Source organism: Bemisia tabaci, chromosome 1 (assembly GCF_918797505.1).
Source record: "Bemisia tabaci chromosome 1, PGI_BMITA_v3".
Taxonomy (NCBI): Eukaryota; Metazoa; Arthropoda; class Insecta; order Hemiptera; family Aleyrodidae; genus Bemisia; species Bemisia tabaci.
Genome location: NC_092793.1, coordinates 1,762,756 through 1,788,670, shown reverse-complemented (window position 1 = coordinate 1,788,670; position 25,915 = coordinate 1,762,756). Strand labels below are relative to the sequence as shown.

The window sequence follows — 25,915 nt, the reverse complement described above, 5'->3', positions numbered from 1 at the left end:
GGCTCATCCGTTCTTTCGGCGTTGGTGCTCGAGCAAATATCAAATATCACCGGTCGACAATCAGTCACTCATTGTTAGCCACGCGCACACCGATATCAGCTCTTCCTCCATCTCGTGCTTTCCTCTGTTCCTGGTCCTGACTCTTCTGCTCTCCGAACTTTCTACGCGCCGCGAGCCCATGACGCAATTTCGTCTCTTGAAACGGTTATCGATCGCTCTCGTGCTCACAAACAGAAAGTCACCGTCGTTCATTACGTCACGAGTAAAAAGAATTTGCGAAGACAGATTTTCGATCGACTGTTAAACCTGAATGTCCAATTGGTGTAACTAATAAAGAAACCGTATGATTTTGATGAATGATAGTTGAGTATACGGTACCTCTCGTATTAAAGACAAGGCGACGGCGAAATTACCAGAGCTCCTATGTTGGTTTGTGACGTAACAAACTTACAGTCATATTTTTTTTTTTTTTTCTTTTAATGAAAAACTAGTTAACGTCAATTTTTAAAACCTTCATGATTTTTCTTTTCTATGCAGAGAAAAGTCTGAAAACTTAAAGAGATGATATTGATTTATCCTACTTCCAAATAATAATGGGAGCGGAGATTGTAATCACCGCAAACGAGATACGTGGTCTGGTAGTTTCACCGTCAAAATATGTTGGAATAACATCATACCGATGGTGCTTGTTTCTGCATGACAGAAATATTCATTACAAAGGGAAAATCCATGTTTGGAAAAAATTCCCTTTCAGCGTTCCGCTGATTGGAGCAGCACTAGTTCCGTCTGATTAGGCGGCACTGACGAAGGATCCAATTGGATCCAAAACGCGCCTGCAGTTGTCTTCTTGATTGGTCGAAACTAGGATTGCTCATAGCAGCATACCTCTAAATGGATAAAGTATCTCCAGATGGACTGTTTCCACTTTAGAATAAATATATCTCTGTCATACAGAAACAAGCACCAACTATGACGTCATGTCATCCTGCATCTTTGTCTTTTAGATGTTGATCTCTGCAGTCCCCTCGTAAGGAGGGTTAGGGTGTCTTGGTATTTCATGCTACATGGGGAGTGGGGACTCAAGGGGGAAATTACAAACTTCGCATCATGTTCAACAAGTTTGAATCGATCCTGTATTATTTTCTTTTTATTATCTTTCTCGATCCGTTGTTCGCTATCAAGACCTTAATTTCACGTGGAGTCCACTCTAATCTATGATCTATCAAACCTCTAAAAATGTAGTTCTTGCAGTGCTTTGAGACACGCGGTGCGGTGCGGTGCTTAAGCTGATCAGGTGCGGAAAAATACGAGCGAACTAGACATGGATTCTATGTGCCTGAATTCTCCCAATAAAGGAACTCTGGAGACAACAGCCATTGGCTTACCAAGGTGAGTTCCTTGAAAGTTTCGGCATTTTCATGTGATTGAAATTATGTGAACTGATTATACATTGTAGGCAAGGTGTATGGCTACGTCGTTATTTTGACCAAATGAAAAATGGCGAGAAAACGGGTCGTTATTTTCCTGTGTGGCTCATAGAGGAAGAAGATGCCCCCCAAAGGTATACAGGATGATCCAAAGTTAAACCATCCGACAGCAGGAACTGTTCTGTAGGTCAAAATAAGACTTTGTCCTCAAATGAAATTTGTTCCACTTTAGAATAAATATATCTCTGTCATACAGAAACAAGCACCGACTATAACATTGTTGACTATGACTATGTTTGTTGTTTGTTGATTTTTATGGGGCTACGCCCCCCTCCCCTCCCCCGAGCGAAAAAGTTTCTGGTATAATCATTCCCTACATTTTCGCAGCGGTAATTCTCCGAATATCATAAGAATTGGTGCGCACTCATTATTGATACACTGAATTCAATTGTAACATAACCCAAAACGGAGTCTCCGTTAAAAGGGGACTATAGGGTTGACTACAAGCTGCTCCCATTGCACGACAAAAAACCAAGATATTGGCCTTTAAATGTCCAAGACCCTCCCTCGAAACCCCACTTTTAACGGATATTTCGATTTTCCTTATGTTACGAATGAATTAAGCGTATAAAATTACGAGTGCATGCCGATTTTCATGAGATTCGGTGCATTATCGTTGCCAAAATGCAGGAAGAGCGGTTTATATTCCGGGACTTTAGAGAGGGCTGTAGCCTCCATGAATAAGCCAGGCATCAAGGAAATGAATATTGAATAAAATGCTGGAAACTGGAAATTTTTTTAAAAGGCGTATTATGAGGTCCTTAAATAAAAGTTAGTTTTCACCATTTTTGAACTGCTTTAGCCACCATCTTGGATTTTTATAACGGTAATAAGATTTATGTAGCTAATGATCAGAAACTATTAGAGCCTAGTTTTCAGAAACATATAAATCAAATTATGTCCAATCGCCTGGAAAGACTGCTCCCCAAACTGTTACCATATGGCCTCAATGGAGAATTTGCAAGGGTCTGAAATTTGATGAATTTCCTGTTTAAGTGGAATCCTCTGAGTGAACTGAACACGAAGATACCCTTGATTCATAAATTGAGCAACTATTAGAGGAGATATAACAAAATAACCGATTCTGCTAAAATACATGTGTTTAAATGGGAAATGCCGCCAGATGACGTCACAAGGCGGCACATTTTCTCACTTTTAAATCAATTTTTCTCCAATTTCCCATGTCAGAAAAAAATTATGAAAAATATTGCGAACTCAGCTCATTAGGCACTTTCAGATGAAGCAATAAAAAAATTGCGTGCAAATTCTCCATTTAAGGTGATTAAATTTGACCGTTTAAATTTCGTTTTTTTAACTTTTCCCGAAATTTGGGGACTTGCCAACGTAATGTTGAACTGATTTTGACCTTACTGAGATAATTTGGAGGCAAATCCAGAGGAAATTGGCTTATTTCGCGGGAAAATTGAATGACCTTTGAATTGACGTATTTGGGGGTCCGAGCCCCCCCTTAAAATTAAATCGAAGTGATTTCTGCAATTTTTACGTAAAAGCGAACACAATTTGGTAAATTTTCCCGTTTTATTTTTTTCTTTACGATAATTTGAACCAGAGTTATGATTTTTTGAAAATAGGTCAAATTTGACCTTTGACCTATCATAACTCGGTCAAAAATTGAGATATTGATCTGCGGTTTGCGCCAAAATTCTTAGTTTTTGATGCTCTTTCGAATGAGGTATCACAAGATAGGGGTTGCTATTTGAAAAAAAAAAGGTGGGGGCCCCTGTCCAAAATTTTGACCCCCTCAAAAGATGGACCCCTTTAAGATAGGAACATTCCCAAAGTTTCATTTCCTTAGCTCAATTCGTTCAAAAGTTAGAGGGGGGGGGGGTCGGGGACTTTTCGCTCACCCTGTACATCACATCAACAAGGAATTTTAATGTTTGCTTACCTTACTTTTTGACATAATCTCCACATCTTTTTTGATATTTCTGGTATCATCATAGCAGCTTCTTGATGCCTTCCGCGTAAAAGCTTTCGCCTTGACTCTGAAATCAGTCATTGACAGCGATCTGTACCTCTGAATCGGTTGAAAATCGCTTCCATCGTGGAAGTTTTTCCGCTCGGGAACAAATGAAAGTCACTTGAAGCTAAAGTACGAAAGTTTGAGGGATTGGGGGAAAATTTCCCTACGCAAAGCAACTGATTTGGGAGTGCAGATAGCTGTCAATGACTAGTTTCGGAGCCAAGACGAGATCTTCTACGCGGAGGGCGTCAAGAAGCTGCTGTGATGATACCAAAAATGTCAAAGAAGATGTGGAGACTACGTCAAAAAGTAAAATAACTACTACTAACTACTAGTAAGGTAGTTACTCAATGAAAACTTTAACATTTCTTGTTGATGTGATGTATAGAGGCGATAACCAGAGTCTTCTATAATCGACTCTCCGCGCATCCTAACCCCGGAGGTGGGCTCGCGGCGACAGGAGGTTGTCTCAGTAAAATTAAGTTTACTCGCAAACCCCTTGATCGATTTTCAAAAACTTGAACTTTTTTTAAAGCTTAGAGTATGCTTAATAAGTATGTGCTTTTTTACCGATTTGATTTATCTCTTTTCGTTCGGAAGATACAAGGTAGGGAAACTTACTTTTTGGATGACCCTCGTACCTCTGAGATTCTATGAAAGACACTCGAATCTCTGGTAAAAACGATCGCATGTTGCTACCATGTAAGGCCAGGCCAACATGGTACGAGTATCAACATAATCGTTTTGAGCAGGGGTCCCTTAAGACGAATAATTTACTAGTGCGGTTCGGCGGGGCGAAAGCCCGTTGTTTTTTGTGCAATGCCCGTCGATATGAGGCAACTAGGGGGCAATGGGGGCTACGCCCCCTGGCCGCTACGCGGCCCAACCCCCTGAAGGCGCTCCGCGCCATCAATGGGCCGCTTCGCGGCCCTATTTTTACCCTCCTATCAGTGTTAGTTTTATTTTTCCCCTAAACAATTACGATATGAGGTATACTTTAATTTTAAACTTTACTTAAAACTACTTTAAAATGAAAAGGACGCGTTTTGGAATGACGGATTGATGAAATATTGCAGTAAAACAATGAACAATGATAGTCAGGTAATAATTAAAGTTTCATGAGTCGGGGATCGAACCTACACCGAATTCAAAGTGGACGCATTCGACGTCTCAGACGAATCGGTCACCGCTCGACGTGAGGGTTTGGATGCGAATCTTGTGTAGATAAGTGTAGAGCTGATGCGCAGGCTACATAGCTACTGCGCAACCTCCTCGACCACTGCGCATCCTCCCGCGCATAGCGGTAGCAGTACCGGAGCATTCTATAAACTCACTCACTTTTATAACGTGATTTTAAAAAAACCTGGGTCCTTTTTCCCAAATCTGATAAGAGCGGGCTCATCTAGGGCCTTTTACCTGTCGATTTACGCAAAAATCATGGAAATTGGCCCGGTAGAACGCTCATACGAACTATGACAAAAAGTATAAATTTACATTGTTTAAATGGGAGAATTCGCAACTTTACCACGTAATATAAAAAAACCTGGGCCATATTTTGAAAATCTGAAAAGATTTGGCTTATCTAGAGACAATTGCCCGTCGATAGCCGCAAAAATCATGAAAATCGGCTCGGTAGAACGCTGGAACTAAGCGTTACCAGTTTCGCAAAATTAGGAGGTCTCGGAGCTTATAGTATAGAAGATGGTGCAGCGCGAGTGATGACGATGGGCAACCGTCAGACATGATTAAAGACAAAGCGTCGCACGGATTTAATTGACAAATCGCGCTAACCAGGTATGGTTGATTGAAAAAAAGGTTCGTACAATCGCCCATTCCTGAGCCATGCTGATGACGTACTAGTAGGAACTCGAGTGGCGCGAAGTTTGAATTGACGTGTCAAGTGCGAATTGCGCGCAAGCAGATTGTAACAGAATATGAAAAAATACATTAATTTCGAAGACAGTTGAAACATTTTTTTCGAATGTGTTTTATTATAATCACGATATTAGAAATGGCTTCCTTTATTCAGTCAAGCATAATATCTTTTCTAGCACATTTTTTAATTTTGTATATCTACGTAGATGGCCCAAAGGTGAGAGGACGAGTGAAATTCATTAAATTTGGAACGTTAATTGTTGATTAGTATTTTTCGGCCCGTGTATTTAAGGCTTACCGTATTTGCTTCCTACCTTTGCATGGAGAGTTTGACTGGATTTAGAGGTGGATTTTCAACGAGTAGCGTGGGATATCCCATTACGACCTCAACTTAAAGCGATTTTTCCAGCATTGGAGTAATTTCAGAGAAAACCAGTGACACTATCGTGTTTTCCGCGTTTTTCAGAGGAATAAGTACTTAAATCGCCAATCCCTCACACATGTGATGCCTCCACTGAATATTAATCGGCAAGAATTTGGGAACCTTTGAATCTTGATATGGAGTTTTTATGTCATCATGACAGGGCGAGCGTAGATCGTAAATCGACGGTGACAAGAAGCACGACAAACATGCCGCCATCAAGATTAGTCGGCGTTCGAAGTTCGGACTCGCGACGCGACAACACGACGCAGCGCACGAAAAAGAGGTCCCTCTTCGGGTTGGATCGATGGGTCGGATCCGTCAAAATAAACTACCTATACCATATCATCACGACACTGCGAAAGAGAAAGCAAAATTGTTTTGTCAATTTGAGGTACCAAACATTTCCTTCGCAAAATTCCCACGGAAACTCTTGAGCGTTTAACCACGAAAAAAAACTTCGCAACACCGAATCAAGCAAAAATATATCGTTCTTTCAGGGTCTTATGAAAAAAAATCTTTATGATATCGATTCTTTTCTCTCTTTTTTTTTAAAAAATTCGAGCAAGTACGTACACGAAACAAATTTAAAACCCTTGAGACGGGGACGGGGGGCCAAAAATAAAGTTTTCTTTTCTTATGTTCATACTACCAATGCGTGAGTGTGCAATACTAGGGGGTTAGGCCCCCTGGCCACTACGCGGCCCAACCCCTTGGAGGTGCCGCTTCGTGGCCCTTTATTACAGCCGCAGCGTTAATAAAACCCATATTTTCATGATAAAATTTGTTTGACAATTGGATTACGTAGCATGGTGTCAACGATTATGGTGTCAACAAACAGTTTTTCTAAGTTTTTGTTGACGCTATGATCATCCAAAAATAAAAAATTCTGATTCTGATGAAATATGATCACGGTGTCAACGATCACGACGTCAAAGAAGCTTAAAACTTCCCTCTATAACGTCTTTCAAATTTCATGTCTTGTTTTTCTTGTACTATTTACTCAAACCTAACCTAACCCAACCTAACCTAACCTAACCTCACCCAACTTAACCTTACAAGACCTCACCGACTTTCACAGAACTTAACTTTCCCCGACCTTACCCTATCTAACTTTACCTACTCTAACCGACATGTCCAGACGTAAACTAACCTAATCTAACTATACGTGACCCAAACCTCTCCTGTATACACTAAATTTTCTAATTTTACTCATAAGGAAAATATTTTTCTGTTTGTTGACACCATGATCGTTGACACCATGCTCAGGGCCCATTTTTGCGGTCTACTGCCTGAGCACGACGTCAACAATCGTTGACTTCATGATCAGATTTTGGGTTTGTTGACACCATAATTGTTAAGGATCAGCTTGTCCGCCTCCTTGCAACCCAGGCGACTGCGCGGCGAGCACACTTGCGACCGCGCTTGCTATATTCGCCACCAGGGCGCGCTCGGCGCGGTTCTGCCGTTGCGGTCCCTTTTAGGGCAAATTAAAGGCCACAAACTGCGACCTTTTGCCTTTTGGCGTGATGGGCACATGACCCATGGACGTCTAACTCGTCTTACCGGGATTTCCAGCTGAAAGGCTCAAATGGAGCCTTTTGGCAGCGCTCCGTGCGCGGCCGCCCCGTCAATGGGGCCCGCACCCGTTTCACCTGGGCTCTGCCCACTTCTTTCACTCATCACTTGCGTTCACTGTATCAAGTCTCTTCTTTCTCCAGACTCCTGAGATCATTGTCTCAAGTTCTTCCTCCGACTACAAGTAAGTATTGTAAGTATTCGGGGCTGCTAAGCATTTCGGCGCTCCTTTCTTCCAATCGGCGCTATGTTCTTACGGCGCTAAGACTTCTTCAACAAGGGTTGCCACAGCTTTCGGTACCCTTCTTCGGCGCTACGTTCTTACGGTGCTAAGACTACTTCAACAGGGTTGCCACGTCTTACGGTACTCTGCTTCTCTTCTTCGGCGCTAAGCTTTACGGCGCCACGAACTCTTCCTTCAAGGGCGATTCTCAATCTGACGCCCCCTCCTTTTTCTCTCTTTCTCTCTTCGTCACATTCTTTCAACCCCTTCGTCAATCAACAACTCTTTCTCACTCTACATTTCTTCATCTTTCTCTTCCTAAGTTATTCTTGTTGCCCTGCCTTTTAGGTGGCTGCCTGCGAGACTATCCTCGGGATGACTTCTTTTCTTCTCCTCTTTCCTATCCACCTGCCTTTTTCTTTCTCTTCCTAAATTATTCTTGTTGCCTGCCTTTTAGGTGGCTGCCTGCGAGACTATCCTCGGGATGACTTCTTTTCTTCTTCTCTTTCCTATCCCACTTTTCTAGGTGTTCTCTAACAATAATCGTTGACACCATGCAACGTTACCAACAAATCTCGGCAAAACTTTCATGAAGGAGGTAGTAAGAGCCCAGCAGACTATCGATGCTGTCTAATTTTTTCTTTATTTTCGTTTTTTTATTATTATTTATTCATTAATCATTTTCTTTTTTAAAATTGTCTTCCGTTTTCGATTTTTATCGTTGCGTCTTCCTCTGATAGCTTTTTATCAATGTTGATTTTATTTCCCCCATAAACAATTACGATAAGAGTTATATTTTACTTTGTAGAACGAAATGATTTTTGTTTTTGATAAAAAAGAAGGAAAAATTTAAATTCAAAAGAATGCGTTTCGCAATGATGGATTATAAATAATTGCAGTAAAAAAACTACAGATGATTTTCACGTCATCTATATTATAAGCTCCGAGGCCTCCTAATTTTGCGTAACTGGTAACGCTTACTTCCAGCGTTCTACCGGGCCGATTTTTATAATTGTTGCGGCTGTCGACGGGCAACTGTCTCTAGATGAGCCCGCTTTGTTCAGATTTTCAAAATACGACCCAGGTTTGTATATATTAGAGGAGACCAGAGAGATTAGAAAGGGGGCAAAATTTGAAGTAAGCGAGAAATGTTGAATCTTGGTCTGTCAGGAGGATAAGTGAATCGAAAGTATGCTCCTTTGCTACAGACTATCTCAAAGCGACGAAACGCTCGGTTCCGTTCCGTTTCGTTTCAGTCTTGGCGTGAAGTTTATGGAAATTAATGCCGATTTTTTCCTTCGATTCTTATTGGTCCAATCGTTCCCGGCCAGAGAGAGATTGGATAAATGAGAAACGTGGATGAAAATCTTTTCATTTTTTTGGTCGTTCTTTTGTCGACGCGGGCCTACGAGAGAGCGAAGCGCCCTCTGGGGGGTTGGGCCGCGTAGCGGCCAGGGGGCATGGTCCCCTAGTAATAAATAAGAGTGAGTGCCGAGGTTCGAATCTAACAACTGTGTGCATCTGATGCCCTAGACGACTCGGCCACCGCCCTCACTGAGTGAAATGGGGGAAATCTTGTGTTCATAGAGTAGAGCTAATGCGCAGGCTACTCGGCCACTGCGCAGCCTTCTATTCTACCTATATTCTGCGCATAGTGGCAGCAGTTGCGGAGCATTCTGTAAATTCGCTCACTTTTATAACGCGATTGTAAAAAAACCTGGGTCCTATTTCCAAAATCAGATTAGAGCGGGCTTATATAGGGCCTCTCACCTGACGATAATCGCAAATATCATGGATATTCGCCCAGTAGAAAGCTCAAACGAACTATGACAAAAAATAATAATTTACATTAATTAAATGTGGATAATTCGCAACTTCACCACGTAATATAAAAATGCCTGGGTCATATTGTCAAAATCTGAATAGAGCGAGCTCATTTAGAGATAATTAGAATCGAATTATAAAAACATCTGTAACTCAGGAATGAAGGAATATAATGAGTTACCGAAACAATCAAAGGAAGTAATTATTATAGGTGCGGCGCCATCCTCAAAAATAGCCTGCCACTTGAAAGCCCATAGAGTCAATGAAAAATATTTAGAAAATGAACAGTAAGGAAGCGCGGAAAAAATTATTTGCTGATCTAACAATTAAATTATTAAAAAAATATGTCCGATATGTTTCAAATGTCCGTTTTACAATAGTGGAAAGCTAATTTAACCATAAGGGTAGTTAAATTGGCATTTTTTTAACTGTAAAATCTACATTGAAACATGTCGGACACTTGTTTTGACTACAAAATTGTTGAATCAGGAATTTCATTTTTTCCGTGAGAGATATGCGATGGGGAAGAGGGTAAAAATTAAAAAGGAACAAAAAAAGGGCGAAAATGAAACAAAATAAAATAAAATCAAACAAAGAGGCTCCACCCGACACAACGGCCAAGTGTCATTAGTGAGTGGTTTTTTTTGTTACCTATTTGTCAATAAGCTTTGCATACTTCTGTACTAAAACGAAAATAAATTAAATTCGAATTGCCTGTTGATAACCGCAAAAATGATGAAAATCGGCCCAGTAGAACGCTGGAGCAAAGTGTTACCAGATATGCAAAAGGAGGTCTCGGAGCTTATAGTGTAAATTCAATATGTATGGCGTACATAAAACAAGGGGCTGTTAGCATAGGTACTACTACGAAGCCCGACTTTAAGAGGGAACTTGGCACCCTCGCGCCCGCTAAAGCTCGCTTCGTGGGCCCCCTTAAGCTAATCTAAATGGAACCAGCTCATCTAGGGCCTAGGTCCTATCGACTTCCGCAAAAATCATGAAAATTGCCTCGGTAGATCTTCCGAATGAACTGTGACAAAAAAAGAACATTTACCTCGTTTACATAGGAAAATGCACAACTTATCACGTAACATAACCAAATCTGAATTATGTTTCTAAAAACTGCATAGAGCGAGCTCATCTCGAGATTATCATTTATCGATAGCCGCTAAAATAATTAAAGTCAATCCAGGGCAATGGAAGACTGCGACACAGCTCTGACAAAACTCAAAATTGGGAGAGGGGTGGGGGGAGGTGGTAGGTTGTACCTTTTTCATCAGTTTTGCGAAATTCAAGTTGGTCTACCCCAAAAAATTTCTTTGTAGTCTCTAAATAAGCCTCCCAAAAAGGAAACACATTTAAATAAAACTACTTAAATGTATTATTACAAAAAACATACATAGGTAATATGCAGTTAATTCAAGCTTAAACTCTTCAGAATCGCGATGACCGCTTCTAGAATACCAACGTACTAGAGCTTTCCGCTTGTTTTATTTGTAGTATCCTTATCTCGAAGTAAGTTCGAAAAACAAAAGTCTCATACATTAAAGAGCGTATTATACTATACGCGTTGACGTATTATCCTTTCTATCACACATACAAGAAAAAAACTCTCAAGGTGGTTTTGTGGCACTTTAGAGTTGATTTAAGGGATCGATTTTTGGTTTTAAGGACATGGTTTCAAAAATTCCGAGCATCACATTACGCTGTATTACGTCAGACATTTGCTAACTAAATCTAACCGAGAAACAAAGACGGATCCAGGGGGGAGGCGTAGGGGGCGTACGTTTCCCCCTCCCCCATTCGCTTGGAAAAGAGGACAAAAAAAGGATGAAAGAAAAGAGGAAGGAATGGAGGAAAATATTCATGAGGAAATCGGCTCAAACTGCATGTTAGATGCTTTCAAATTTAGCCGAAGGCCCCAAGACCCCGTTCAAAGTGTATGGATGCGCCTCGGCCGAAAAACACTTTGAAATGACTACAATATTTAGTTCCGACTGAATACACATAGGTATCGTTCTGCCTTTTGATTCGCAATATTCACTACTTGGGACCTAATTGTGAAGTCGTTTGAAAATATTTCTTAGTTTCTTGTGCACTAACGTACAACAGCCTGACGTGATGCTCGAAAATTCTTGAGGTATGTCTTAGAACCCAGGATTTATCAACTAATCGATCGACCATCGAATCGTTCTCCAGAAAGCTGAAGAACCACCTTGATGAAGACACTGGGAAATTGCAGATGATCAATTAAGTTGACGCTAAAGGTGGCATCGCGGCGCTTCAATAATGAGAAGGCGTCGGGGAGATAATTCATCCCTCCTCTATCGTAAAAGCATACCCCCATCTCCACTTGAGCCCTGGATGGCGTGGCGTTGCATGGACAGCCGGGCTCACATGAAAATTGAAATACACCCTTACGTCAGAGGACTGACAAATATAGCGAGGCGGCTAGCTGCGCGGTCAGAGTTGATAAGATTAAACTGGCTGCTTTGCCTTATTCTTTGTGCCCCGTGTGCATTTTAGCCGGGACCTTTGAGCCTAGACAAGTTAATAAGGTGACCGCATCACACATCAGTAGCCGAAAGACCCTGGCTTGAACCGCCGACAGTTGAGTCGCTCCTCGCCACGCCGCGTAGCGGAGCCGCATCCTGGGTACGTTACGTCAACGAACATCGTGAGTTCCACTCCAGAAGTGTGACAACCTGAGCCTGGGGCCGCAACAGAGAGCTTCTTGAAGCAGTTGGAGCACAGTGCCCAAGGTACGTAGCCAAGAGCGCCTTCATTAAATTAAAAAACAAAACGGGGGGGGGGGGGGGGGGGGTAGGTGTTTGCCGCCTTGACTGGTTGGGTTAGCCACGAAAAAAAGAGGAAAAAGTTCAGATGTGTTTCAAAAGATACGATTGCAATGCTGCTTAAGTTAAGCATTCCAGAGGGTACCTAAGTGATAGAATCATTTTTCATTTTATCGTCTTAGTGTGTTTTCAATGTAGTTTAAGTTATCTTGCTAAACTTGGCTCCTTACTCCCTAATCAACCTTTACGTATACCGGATTAGAGCCCAACATCGCAATAACAGATATTTTGAGGGTTAACAAGCTTCCTTTGAATACATGTAAGGCCAATGTCCTTCTGAAAACTTGATGGAGTCTCTTAATTAAATAAGATGAGGTGTAAAACTAGCCCAGAGCCTTACTTTTGAATCATGCACCTCAAAACAAAGTGTAAACCCCTGATTCACGAAACAAGAACATACAGTAAGTCGTTTTCACAGCGCAACCTTGCGCTCTGCGACGCCCAATCGCCATTGCCCCATACCTTCCCAGAGATAACCAGGCTATTGGCCCCTCCTCCTGATCTCCTCCTCCACTTCTTGTCGCCAACCTTTCAAAGATCGTCCACGCCGTCGCCTTCCGGGAGGAACCCAATCGAAAACCTGCTTGGGCGACCGATCGTCTGCCATCCTTCTCACATGTCACTGCTTGGACCTGATATCGTGCGAGAATGCCCTCCTCCACATCCATTATCTCGCGCACCTTATCATTACGGTCACGCTTTCTTCTCGAGAGTCCAGCAGATCTCCGCCAAAAGTCCATCTCAGTTGCCTTAAGTATGTCTTCACTTCTTTTCTTCAATTAACAGACCTCACTCCCGTAAGTTAGGATACTCCTCACGATAACTTTGTAAATTTTTCTTCTATTCTTCTTAGAGATACTCTGGTCCCAGAGAACCCCATTTTGCACCGCCATACCTACCCTGCCTTGCACATTCCGAACTTTGATGGCCCGATCCTTTCCGTCCTTAGCTAATCAAACTCCTAGACATTTACACTCTTTACAGTCCTGAATTCTCACGAGACAAGTAACTTGATATTACTCCCATTGTTCTCAACAGTAAGTTTGATGCAGAAAGATGTGGGTGCTTTTGATCAACTTAGAAAATATACATACCCATATTATAATTGGCACTGTCTATGAAGAAATAAACTACCTACAATTTAAACGGAATTGAGGCATTTCTTGGTAAGTCTCAGAGCGATCGGAATTTAAAAATAAAAAATAGGTAAAGAGTAAAAAATAAAATAAAATAAAATACAATTAATTATTTTCAGAGGAAAGAAGTATGAACAAGGGAGATACGCTTTCCCTCTGTACCACACTCGCATCGCCTTTAAGTAAAAAAAATCAGCGATGAACTTCAGATTTGTCCTTCGATTTTTGCATCCGTGAAAAAAATTAAATAAGGCACAAATTGAGGAAGAAAAGGAGGTTAGATAGGTGATACAAGAGGCGAAAAGAATGATGAAACGAAAGAGAATATTTTTTTAAAAAAAAAAAAAAAAACTAAAATTAGGTATTAAGATACAATAAAATGGGAAATGAACTGAGTAGTAATCCTTCTTGAAACAGGACATAAAAAAGGACAGCATCAAGCATTACGTGACATAGCCTTGGATTTAATTTTTCCTCTCCGAAACTCAACCGTAACGGAGGGGGCAAATTCCGCCCTTCCCCATGAACGTCTCTCATTTTAAGATAGGCCCTTATTAACTTGAGGAAATTTCGATAGCTGTGATAAATGAATAATTCTCTGAAATCCCGTGAGCTCTTAACTTTGCTTGTATTAAAATAAAATATTTAAATTTCAAAGGCCCATTGGCAGAAGGCAGGAAGACCGGACGGCGTGGGCAGAATAACCCTGTCAGGATGAAGCCGAGTGGATTGTTGGTAGCGCTACTAATAGCGCCGTTTTGGAGTGCGTCTGGATCGGTGAACCACTATCGTAAGCTCTGCAGAGTGGCTGCGTTGCCGTACTCGGACGTGGGCGGACCGCTGCTTTTGTCTCCATTCATCGCCGAGGGTCGGATCTCAGAGGGCCAGGAGGCGGCGCGCGTCCCGCCGTTCGCTGGTAATGTAGTCAGCTACGCCGGCTTCCTCACAGTCAACGAGACGTACAACTCGAATCTCTTCTTTTGGTACTTTCCGGCAGAGAAGGCCAACGGCACGACACCGCTTGCTCTGTGGCTTCAGGGCGGACCGGGTGCCACTTCCCTCTTCGGTCTTTTCGAGGAGCACGGTCCGTACTACATCGACAAGAAGGGTCAGGCGAGACTCCGTCACTACTCCTGGACAAGGAAGCTCTCCATGCTCTACATTGACAACCCTGTCGGGACTGGCTTCAGCTTTACAGATGATGACCGCGGCTACGTCACCAACCAAGAGCAGGTGAGCATCAAAATAATGGCCAACGTTTCGGTTTTTGGTGCTTTAAAACTCCCGGGTTATATACATAACATACTAAAAACTAGGGAACTATGCCCCCTGCATGGCCTCTTTGCGGGCTAATCAATTACCCTTAGAGAGCGCTCAGCGCCTTAGGCCTTGTCTCCACGGGGCGTTTTCGTGGGATTTGTCCCAAGTTCGAATCGCAGGAATGAAACTTCTGGGATTTTTCCCAGTTACCGTCTCCACGGGACGGGGCTCATACAGTCCTGCGATGGGAACTCCTTAGCTTCCTGGAGAAAGAACGTCGCAGCACCGAAGATAGCCCTCCAAATCGCAGAGAGGCTAAGACTCTAGTTTCATGCCATGAGACTAATTCCAATCTCGCACCCCGCATAAATAGGGCCAAAGGCTCCAGAGCCAAGTCTCGCTCACCCAACGGCACCAAAGTTTTGGTATCATGCGATGGGTCGTTAATTTCGTTAATTACTAACTTATTTGCGATAAATATGACGATTAATTCAAATACAATCATTCACTTCATAGGCACGACTTTCATTTACTTAGGTGTACGTGCTAGAGGAGGAATAAGCACTTTCAGTTTTAGAGTAGAACATGAGGTCTACGGGTTAAAATTGTGGACATTGGCTTGAGAATACAGAATTAGAAACAGACGCGTATGTGCAAACCAGATGATTAACGAACTTTTATGTATGTAAAACACGGAGGTATAAGCATCACTTCAAGCACAACATTAAACTGCGAAAATCACTTGGTACGCCAATTTCAAGATAACAAAGGTGGACAGTCTCGAACAGTTGCAACCTTTCCTGATCAGACTGATTCCAGGAACTTGATTGGTGCCGACATGGGCTGCGCATGCGCTGTAGACTTTTTGAGTAATCTGCGCCGCGAAATACAGCGCCACCTAGTGGGCGCTCCTGGCCTGTGTCCTGCCTGTACCGCCGTTTCTAGTACAACGTGTTTTGGACTACGTTGAATTCTACGTCCCGGAAACGTAGACAGCGAAACGGCGAAAGTGCGATTTTAACTTTTTAGGTTAGGTTTACAGAGCAACGTTCCTTTCCACGTTCCTGTTACATCGCCAGTGAGACGTCTTCGGAGCACTCCTGTTCTTCCATGTTGATTACAACGTAGAAATTGTAAACGTTCCCGGAATGTTTCAAGGTCTGCGTTGATTTCCACGTTGCTGAAACGTTCGATGTTATCTGGGATGTTGTAAACCGCCTCAGGATTTTAGGGGTACTTTTCGCAGCACGCATCGAAAAGTCTTAAAAAGTCAACATTAAGTTTGATCTTTTAGTCCAGGTTCTTATGTACTCCCGTGGAACGGTAAGTGAAGCAAGTGTGGAAAATATCTTAATCTCTTCATTTCGATGCGTAAAAAAAGAATTTCGATGTTGTCAAGCTCAATTTTGCGTCTAACCCCCCAAAATCAAGATGGCGGCCAAAATGGGGGCTAGGGGGGTGAAAATTATGGAATTTGATTTTGATGTCATGATTGGGGTCAATTCTTATGTAATTTTGGTCGTAGAATCCGAATTTGAGGTCCAAAATACTCTCCGACCCAAAGGGATGCCCCAAATCCAAGATGGCCGCCAAAATCTCCAAGATAGGGTCAAAACTGCGATACGTATGTAAAAGTGCCAAGTAGGGTGTCCTTGGTAGGGTTCTTTGGGTCGGAGATTTCATCTATGATGTCAAAAACTTACCACGGATCCATTGAAGCCCCAAAAAAATCAAAATGGCGGCCAAAAGGGCTGCCGTTGCGGGGTGAAATATTTTGTTGAGGCAAATATCGTCGAATGAGGTGTCACTGTATAGGTTTTTTGGGTCGTAGATTCCAAAAATGAGGTCCAAATAACAAAATAAGCTGATAGAAGTTCTCCAAAAGCCAAAATGGCGGCCATAATGGCTGCTGCCCAGGCATTGAACGCGTTTGAACAGTAGGGTGTCCCATTTTGGACGTTACGAAAAAAAAATTGCGAAATCCAACAGAGATACCTGCCAAAAAGTTGTCTCATAGTTAGAAAAAAAAGCAAAAAAAATCTCAGGGTCGTAGCTAAAGTTTGAGTGGTCCCGCAAGGTACTTAAGATGTTTCACCGATTTCTCATCTTGGCAATCTTGGCGATCTTGCAGATTTTTTTTCGGTAAATGCAATCGAGGTAAAAAGTCGCAAATGCGGATAATGAGACTTCTGATACTATATTTTAAGACAAAAATAACGGTTTGGACCCACGAGGATCAGAATCCCTCGTTCTTAGCTCTCAAAATGCAAAAATCAGCGATTTTAGCATTTTGTAGTCAAACCGCTGCTCGACCGTCGCTCGACTTAAATGTCGCGGCATTTGACGCGCTGTTTCACAATGATCCCATTGTAGGAGTAAAAAGTCCTTCAAGTATGTTCATTAGAGGTGTAAGAGGGTCACTTTGGCCAATTTTTGTTGCTTTTAAACATTGAGCTCATTGTTTAAAATGTTTTTTGTTTTTTTTTTGTTTTGTTAATATAATTTTCCTGTTTTTCATCATTTTTTAAAATGGTTTAAAAAGAGCGACTCATCTTACACCAAAATTGAACTCCTTTGGCGAACAATATACGTAGATGGTCAAATACTTCCTCTAAAACAGTTTTTGGATTCAAAGCCTCCCAAAAAAGCCGATGTAGCCATATTTTATCCCCGGAAAACACAAAAAACCGAGTACCTATTTCAGTATTTGGAGGCGGTTCCTCACCGAGCTCATTGAGCAAATTTCAGCAAACCTTGAATTTTCATACGTTATGACCAGATTACTAGTGATTATGTACATGTGTTTATCTATACAGCCTCCCACCGCGGCGCGACGTTGCCACATACCATCGATAAAATTCGATAGAAATCCGCGTTTCCTTAGATTTGAGCCATTTTTTTCGGATATTGCACATGGAATACTTATGTAAAACTTAAAATGCAGTATTCAGAGATGGAAGGGGATCATACCTTGTGGCAATAATCATTATTTTAAGATCCTGCGCTTATAGACGACCCATTTCTTACGAATTCTAAGCATGATGTTTGTGATGTCTCCAAATCTTAGGGAGTGCAAACTCCTTGAAGGACTTTGGGAGGGTAGAGGAGTTTCCACTTTTCGGTTTGAGAAAAAAATGGGAAAATTACGAGGCAGCATTCTTAGCAATCGGTACCCGTCCAAAAGGACGCGGGTGGGGGGGGGGGGGGCTAGGTTTAAGGGTGGGCAAAAATTCAGCATTGAGAACCCGTGTTTTTGAAATAAGGCACTGTTTCTTTTTGGTCCTCAGATCACGGTCAATGTTTGAAAATCGCATCCTAGTGCACAAACATTATGACTAGAAATCGTAAGAAATGTGTCGTCTATAAGCGCAGGGTCTTAAAATAATAGATATTGGCACAAGGTATGATCCCCTTCTATCTCCACGGAAAAAACGAGTTTAGGGTTGGGACCTGCGGGGCAGGGCCGGCCCTACACCCGGGGTAGGTAAAATTGCTTCACCTAAACATCAAAGGGGCAGGCCCATGCTGAAGTTAAGGTTCAGCCCTACCTGCCTCAGGGCCTAGTCCTACCTGAGGCGGGGCCGAGCACTAACCACATAGGGCTGGGCCCTGGAGAAGGTAGGGCTGGGTCCTGAAGAAGGTAGGGCTGGACCCTGCAATGCGGGAAGGGCCGGACCCCCTAAAAAAGAATTCGAGGATGTTACTCTACTTGTACGAGCATATTTAGCGCGCTCTATGCACTGTTCTATGAAGTACTCACACGAAATCGGAGAGACTGTATTTTGGATATTTCAGTTTGAACATTGAATGGCAAAGAAATAGTAAATTTTAAAAAAGTCTGAATTACGGCCATTTAAATAATTCTTAGCTTAATTTCGATGGCATATTCAGAATCTACATAAAAAAGTGGTCTAGAGACACTCTTTCAAAGCATGATGGATTGATAAAGATTCTCGCTAGGGAGAGTCAAAGAGAGGAGAGTCGAGAAAATGAGAATCGCTAAAACGGGCTGTTTTGAATACCGCTAAAATTCACCCCATCATTGGGGGTTGATATCTCGCGAACGGGGCGTCAGATGAGAAAAAGGCTTCAAAATTGGTTTCTTAATATGATATAAAGACCCCGTACACCAATTATCAGCCAAATCGGAGGGGGTCGGGTTTCGAGCTTGGTTGCGTTGACGTGGAATGACCCATATGTATTCCATGTGCAATATCCGAAAAAATGGCTCAAATCTAAGGAAACGCGGATTTCTATCGAATTTTATCGATGGTATGTGGCAACGTCGCGCCGCGGTGGGAGGCTGTATAGATAAACACATGTACATAATCACTAGTAATCTGGTCATAACGTATGAAAATTCAAGGTTTGCTGAAATTTGCTCAATGAGCTCGGTGAGGAACCGCCTCCAAATACTGAAATAGGTACTCGGTTTTTTGTGTTTTCCGGGGATAAAATATGGCTACATCGGCTTTTTTGGGAGGCTTTGAATCCAAAAACTGTTTTAGAGGAAGTATTTGACCATCTACGTATATTGTTCGCCAAAGGAGTTCAATTTTGGTGTAAGATGAGTCGCTCTTTTTAAACCATTTTAAAAAATGATGAAAAACAGGAAAATTATATTAACAAAACAAAAAAAAAACAAAAAACATTTTAAACAATGAGCTCAATGTTTAAAAGCAACAAAAATTGGCCAAAGTGACCCTCTTACACCTCTAATGAACATACTTGAAGGACTTTTTACTCCTACAATGGGATCATTGTGAAACAGCGCGTCAAATGCCGCGACATTTAAGTCGAGCGACGGTCGAGCAGCGGTTTGACTACAAAATGCTAAAATCGCTGATTTTTGCATTTTGAGAGCTAAGAACGAGGGATTCTGATCCTCGTGGGTCCAAACCGTTATTTTTGTCTTAAAATATAGTATCAGAAGTCTCATTATCCGCATTTGCGACTTTTTACCTCGATTGCATTTACCGAAAAAAAATCTGCAAGATCGCCAAGATTGCCAAGATGAGAAATCGGTGAAACATCTTAAGTACCTTGCGGGACCACTCAAACTTTAGCTACGACCCTGAGATTTTTTTTGCTTTTTTTTCTAACTATGAGACAACTTTTTGGCAGGTATCTCTGTTGGATTTCGCAATTTTTTTTTCGTAACGTCCAAAATGGGACACCCTACTGTTCAAACGCGTTCAATGCCTGGGCAGCAGCCATTATGGCCGCCATTTTGGCTTTTGGAGAACTTCTATCAGCTTATTTTGTTATTTGGACCTCATTTTTGGAATCTACGACCCAAAAAACCTATACAGTGACACCTCATTCGACGATATTTGCCTCAACAAAATATTTCACCCCGCAACGGCAGCCCTTTTGGCCGCCATTTTGATTTTTTGGGGCTTCAATGGATCCGTGGTAAGTTTTTGACATCATAGATGAAATCTCCGACCCAAAGAACCCTACCAAGGACACCCTACTTGGCACTTTTACATACGTATCGCAGTTTTGACCCTATCTTGGAGATTTTGGCGGCCATCTTGGATTTGGGGCATCCCTTTGGGTCGGAGAGTATTTTGGACCTCAAATTCGGATTCTACGACCAAAATTACATAAGAATTGACCCCAATCATGACATCAAAATCAAATTCCATAATTTTCACCCCCCTAGCCCCCATTTTGGCCGCCATCTTGATTTTGGGGGGTTAGACGCAAAATTGAGCTTGACAACATCGAAATTCTTTTTTTACGCATCGAAATGAAGAGATTAAGATATTTTCCACACTTGCTTCACTTACCGTTCCACGGGAAGCTTTTTTTGAACATAAGAACCTGGACTATTTTACGAAATACACTTCGAGATAAAATTGGTAGCATAAAGGGAGAGTTTGGTAAAATTGCTGGCCGAGGCGTGCGCAGCGGAGCCTCCACATATACAGGGTGTCCCAAAAGTCCCTTCCACCCCCTCTAAAATTTTACCTAATCAATATTTTGAAACGAAACTTTGGGGATGTTCATCGATCAATGTTAGCTACTTTTGGAGCCCCCCAAAATTTTCGGGCCCCCCCGTGGGGAGGGGCTGCGGACCCCAACTTTTTTTTTCAAATAGCAACCCCTATCTTGTGATACCTCATTCGAAAGAACATAAAAAACCAAGAATTTTGGCGCAAACTGCAAATCAATATCTTAATTTTTGACCGAGTTATGATAGGTCAAAGGTCAAATTTGACCTATTTTCAAAAAATCATAACTCCGGTTCAAATTATCGTAAAGAAAAAAATAAAACGGGAAAATTTACCAAATTGTAAGCACTTTTAAGTAAAAATCACAGAAATTACTTCAAACTAATTTTAAGGGGGGTTTCGGACCCCCAAATACGTCAATTCAAAGGTCATTCAATTTTCCGGGAAAATAAGCCAATTTCCCCCGGATTTGCCTCCGTATTATCTCAGTAAGGTCAAAATCAGTTCAACATTACGTTGGCAAGTCCCCAACTTTCGGGAAAAGTTAAAAAAAAAATTTAAGGTGATCAAATTTGACCGTTTAAATTTTCTTTCTTAACTTTTCCCGAAATTTGGGGACTTGCCAACGTAATGTTGAACTGATTTTGACCTTACTGAGATAATTTGGAGGCAAATCCAGAGGAAATTGGCTTATTTCGCGGGAAAATTGAATGACCTTTGAATTGACGTATTTGGGGGTCCGAAACCCCCCTTTAAATTAGTTTGAAGTAATTTCTGTGATTTTTACTTAAAAGTGCTTACAATTTGGTAAATTTTCCCGTTTTATTTTTTTCTTTACGATAATTTGAACCGGAGTTATGATTTTTTGAAAATAGGTCAAATTTGACCTTTGACCTATCATAACTCGGTCAAAAATTAAGATATTGATTTGCAGTTTGCGCCAAAATTCTTGGTTTTTTATGTTCTTTCGAATGAGGTATCACAAGATAGGGGTTGCTATTTGAAAAAAAAAGTTGGGGTCCGCAGCGCCTCCCCACGGGGGGGCCCGAAAATTTTGGGGGGCTCCAAAAGTAGCTAACATTGATCGATGAACATCCCCAAAGTTTCGTTTCAAAATATTGATTAGGTAAAATTTTAGAGGGGGTGGAAGGGACTTTTGGGACACCCTGTATGTAGATACGTGTGGGAGAATAATTGCAACCGAGTCGGCTGGTCTGTAAGGTGATTAATTTTGCTCATCTTTTTCGCGATGTTGAAAGCAAACGCAACGTTCAAAAATAACAACATTACGTCATCCACTATTGTTTTCGGCGTGGATTGTCGTTAAATGATACGTGTAAAGAAATGAAAGAAATGTGCAAGGACGATTGTTTAGACAGAAGTATTTGTCGCTGGCGCGTTCTTTTCTTCTCAAAAAGTACCCCTAATATCCTGGAGGCGGTCTCTCAACATGCCACGGTAGAAAGTCATATCTCGGTCAATTTTTGACCAAAAGAGCTCAACAAGGTCTCATTTTATTGCTTTTTACTCACAATCAGTCTACAGGAATATGTACATACACCAATTTGTTTAAGCTATTTTCGTTCGCTCTAAAAGTCGATTATTGCATTACTTTGTGGACAGCCTATGTATGTATTGGACAATTATCTTAAACCGACTCAAAAGCATACATGATGAGAGCCCTTGGGAAGAATTTTAATTTAAGCCAAAGATCAAGTTGATCGGTTGCTCTGTTCAAACGGTGAGATCGGTACGTTTAAACTTTGACCCCCTAGGGCAAGACGGGGAAGGTCATCGGATTTAGACCGGTCCGATTATCCTTCATAATTCCTGAAAGAATGGATATTGCATCTTGTGCGGCCATACTGCCTCTGGGTAATGAAACAGCCTCTTCTGACTCCTTCTTCTGCTTCCTTCAATTACTTTTCGTTAACAAGAAGTCTAAGCTTTTGATTAACTCGAAAAATGAGAAAATCAGACACTATCATTCAGCTCAAGTGAGTCGGCTGTATGTATTTTCTAGAACCGCATTAGAACCGGTTCCACTTTCAATTCCAATTCCTGGAGAAATGAAAACTCCGTCTCCGCCTGGTTACAAACACAAAAGGTGCTTCTATGGGTTCTCTAGTTCCGTTTCTCATCCCTGCTGATAATTAAACTGAGTTAAATGTTGTTGCTTCAGGTTGGGCAAGATCTCTACTCGGCTCTAATTCAGTTCTTCCAGTTATTTCCCGAGTTGCAGAAGCAGGACTTCTATGTAACAGGGGAGTCATACGCGGGAAAGTATGTGCCGGCCATTGCCTATACTATCCACAAGCGGAACCCGACTGCCCCGCTCAAGATCAACCTCAAGGGCCTGGCTATCGGAAATGGACTCTGCGACCCGGAGCACATGCTCGGTCACTATGGTGACTACCTCAACCAACTGGGTAAGTTGCGAAACACACTTAAAATCAAAGTAGGTTAAAAGCGCGCTTTCGTTTCCACTCGGATTGAATATTGACGAGACGATTGACAGTTGTGTCCTCTATTTTGAGCCGGTTCAGTCGTTCCGAGGCTTATCATTTCAGATGATGGTGATATCTGCAGTAAACATTGAGATTTGAAAAAAAATCTACTGAAAAATAGGAAAAAGATGATCCAATCACGCGATTTGAGGACAGACTTTAGTTGACATCGGCCTCGGTGAAAGAAATTTGAGAGTAATCGGAAACACTTCAAGGGACTTCTAGTGAAAGAGCGTATATTTATGAGAAATGCAGACTTTTTGAGAAAGATTCTCGAGGCATGGATTCCGAAGATTATGGGTACACGTATGAAAAATTTAAATACAGAAAAGTTTAACTGGCTCAACGCTGTTGGCTGAGTTAACACTGGCTCTAAGTTCGCAGAGGCTGAAAATTTCGTAACGGAGTCATGCTCAATTAATATTACACTCATTTCATGCGGTTCTGTAAGTCTCACATGCGGACATTTACTTTCAAAAAATTTCCAGCAGCCAATCTTCGGCTGCATAGAGGACTGATCAAAAAACATTTAAACATAAAACCAGCACATTTTTTAAAGTGCTTCATGTCTTCATCAACGATCAGATATCCATAACATTCCAATCGTCCAAATAAAGACTACCATATCGACGGATGCGTCATATATTGGATTGTTACAAGTGTTTGAAAATATAAACCACATGCTCACTGGATTTGAAATGAACAACATGCACAGGAATCTCAGTTGAACGCATTAATGCTAACCCGTTGAGCAACCTGAAATCTTTGGCTTTGATTTTGTTTCTAGGGCTTCTAGACGAGAAGACTTTGGCCGATTTCCGAGCGGCTCAGGATCTAGGGATCAAGTTCATTCGGGAAGGGAAGTGGGGCGATGCTTCTGCGGTATTCGACAAGATCATCAATGGAGACTTTGACTCCAACTCAATGTTCTTGAACGCTTCCGGCTTTACATTCTACTTCAACTACTTGCACGAGAAGCCCCCCCATGAGGCCGACTTTTCGGCGTTCGTCCAGTCCGACGCAGCTAGGGAGGCTCTCCACGTGGGAAACGCCACTTTCCATACCGACCAGAAAGTAGAGACCATGCTCAAGGATGACCTCATGAAATCGGTGCGGCCATGGGTCGAGGAGCTTCTGGGCCAATACCGGGTGCTCATCTACAATGGGCAGTTGGACATTATCGTGGCCTACCCGTTGACCGTGGGTTTCCTGCAGGCGCTCCAGTTCGACGCTGCGAGCGAGTACAAGAAAGCGCCGCGCCACATTTGGCAAGTCGGTCCCCACATCGCCGGCTACTGCAAGAGCGCCGGCAATCTTACAGAGATTCTCGTTCGCGATGCCGGTCACATGGTACCTGGTGACCAGCCGATTTGGGCCCTCGATATGATCACTCGATTCACCAGAAACAAGGCTTTCCATTCGTGAGCCAAAACCACCGTTCGGCCAAGCAGCCTCCATTAGGACAACAAGAGGCAAAAGAGGAGCAGCAAGCTGGAGCTGGTGGCTTAACGTGAAAGCATCAGCGCCACCTTAATGACCGGCTTGTGGCTTCGGGTAACACCATCAAACAGCACCTACCTTTCATCGCCAAAAAGAAAGCTAAAAGGTTAATTTTTCGTGTGGTAAAATTAACGGCTTTCCTCCTTACGCCCAGACCAACGTAAACTTTGAGTAATTTTCTGAAAATACTCGGTCCGTGTTGAGATAACATTTTTGTTAGTGAGTGACTGTCTAGAATGCGAGTTTTGAGGCAAATTTGAGAAAAATTAAGGTTCCGAGTCTATCGATCTTCCGATCATAATGCTTATGAGTCTTAAATTTTAAAGTATGGGTCTTCAATTAAACTTAGGTTGAAATTTTCGCACTTAATTTTTCTTTCAAACAACCTCGTTTCAACAGTTTCCATTAGATGCCATATATTTTAGTTTTACCGCGAAGACCTGACCTCATTCCTCGCTGAAAGGTATATTTAGATGGTGTTGGTCCAAGTCACACGTCTATATTAGATGCCCAGTTCAACAAACTATTTATCTTACCAAGACTACTGAGACTGGGATGAGTGCCCCTGACGGCTAAGAGCTTGAAGTTAAGTTACTTCTTCACGGTCCCTGATGCCACTTCATGGTGAATGGCATCACTGAAGCGGCATATACAATAAGATAATACGATAGCGGCGCAATAACATGTTAAGACACTATCATAACCTTGTGTTTCGATGGCCCGGTTGCGTAAGAAATTTATGGTGCTTTTGGTCTCGTGCTTTTGATTACTTTTAGGGTCACAGAATGCTCCAGAACTTTCAATTTTAGCTACCATTAAAGATATTGATCAATTGCTGAAAAAATAATGTGCCCGTTCCCTCGACGGCGACTTCTCTAGAAGAAGAGGAGCGGGGGCACAACTTTGTCTGGGAAGCCTTACGGGTGGGCGGGGGGGGGGGGGGGGGGTCAGCACAATTTGGAGTTAATTTAGTTCCTTGTTAATATTTTAATTCAATTTAGTGCTGCACAGCTACAGTGCCACGTGACTATGACCTATTGGTACATTGCACAATGGCAGTGATGAGCTCTCTCTTTTCATTTACAAAAACAAAGTTTTGCTATGCCTCCATTAAGGATATTTTTCTGGGGTTTCCATCAAGAAATCTGCTCCATTAGACATTCCTTGTCCGAAATTATTTTATTTCATGACAAATTTTCCTTCAATATATGTTAGGTTACCCTATGTTTAACAATGGCACGCAAACTGTAACATGTTTTATTAATACATATTATATTTTGTTACTTTTCAGAAATAAATATTTTG

General features: G+C 41.9%; 2 protein-coding genes across 4 annotated transcripts in view; one reads left to right on the top strand and one right to left on the bottom strand.

Annotated features, from left to right (window-relative positions):
- The window catches only part of LOC109037207 (uncharacterized), a 114,045-nt gene that overhangs the window by 7,442 nt on the left and 80,688 nt on the right, over positions 1 to 25,915 (bottom strand). The gene's annotated exons all lie outside the window — the stretch shown is intronic.
- LOC109037208 (venom serine carboxypeptidase) lies at positions 1,010 to 25,908 on the top strand. Of its 3 annotated transcripts, XM_072299696.1 has the most exons (5): positions 1,010 to 1,389; positions 11,919 to 12,154; positions 14,042 to 14,616; positions 22,786 to 23,032; positions 23,898 to 25,908. In XM_072299696.1, exons 3-5 carry the CDS (start codon positions 14,098 to 14,100, stop codon positions 24,533 to 24,535), a joined length of 1,404 nt encoding a protein of 467 aa, XP_072155797.1. In that variant the 5' UTR covers positions 1,010 to 1,389; positions 11,919 to 12,154; positions 14,042 to 14,097; the 3' UTR covers positions 24,536 to 25,908. The 3 variants fall into 3 exon arrangements, with proteins under 3 accessions (XP_072155797.1, XP_018907297.2, XP_018907296.2); XM_019051752.2 differs by lacking the exon at positions 11,919 to 12,154 and having other exon boundaries at positions 1,085 to 1,389; XM_019051751.2 differs by lacking the exon at positions 1,010 to 1,389 and having other exon boundaries at positions 11,909 to 12,154.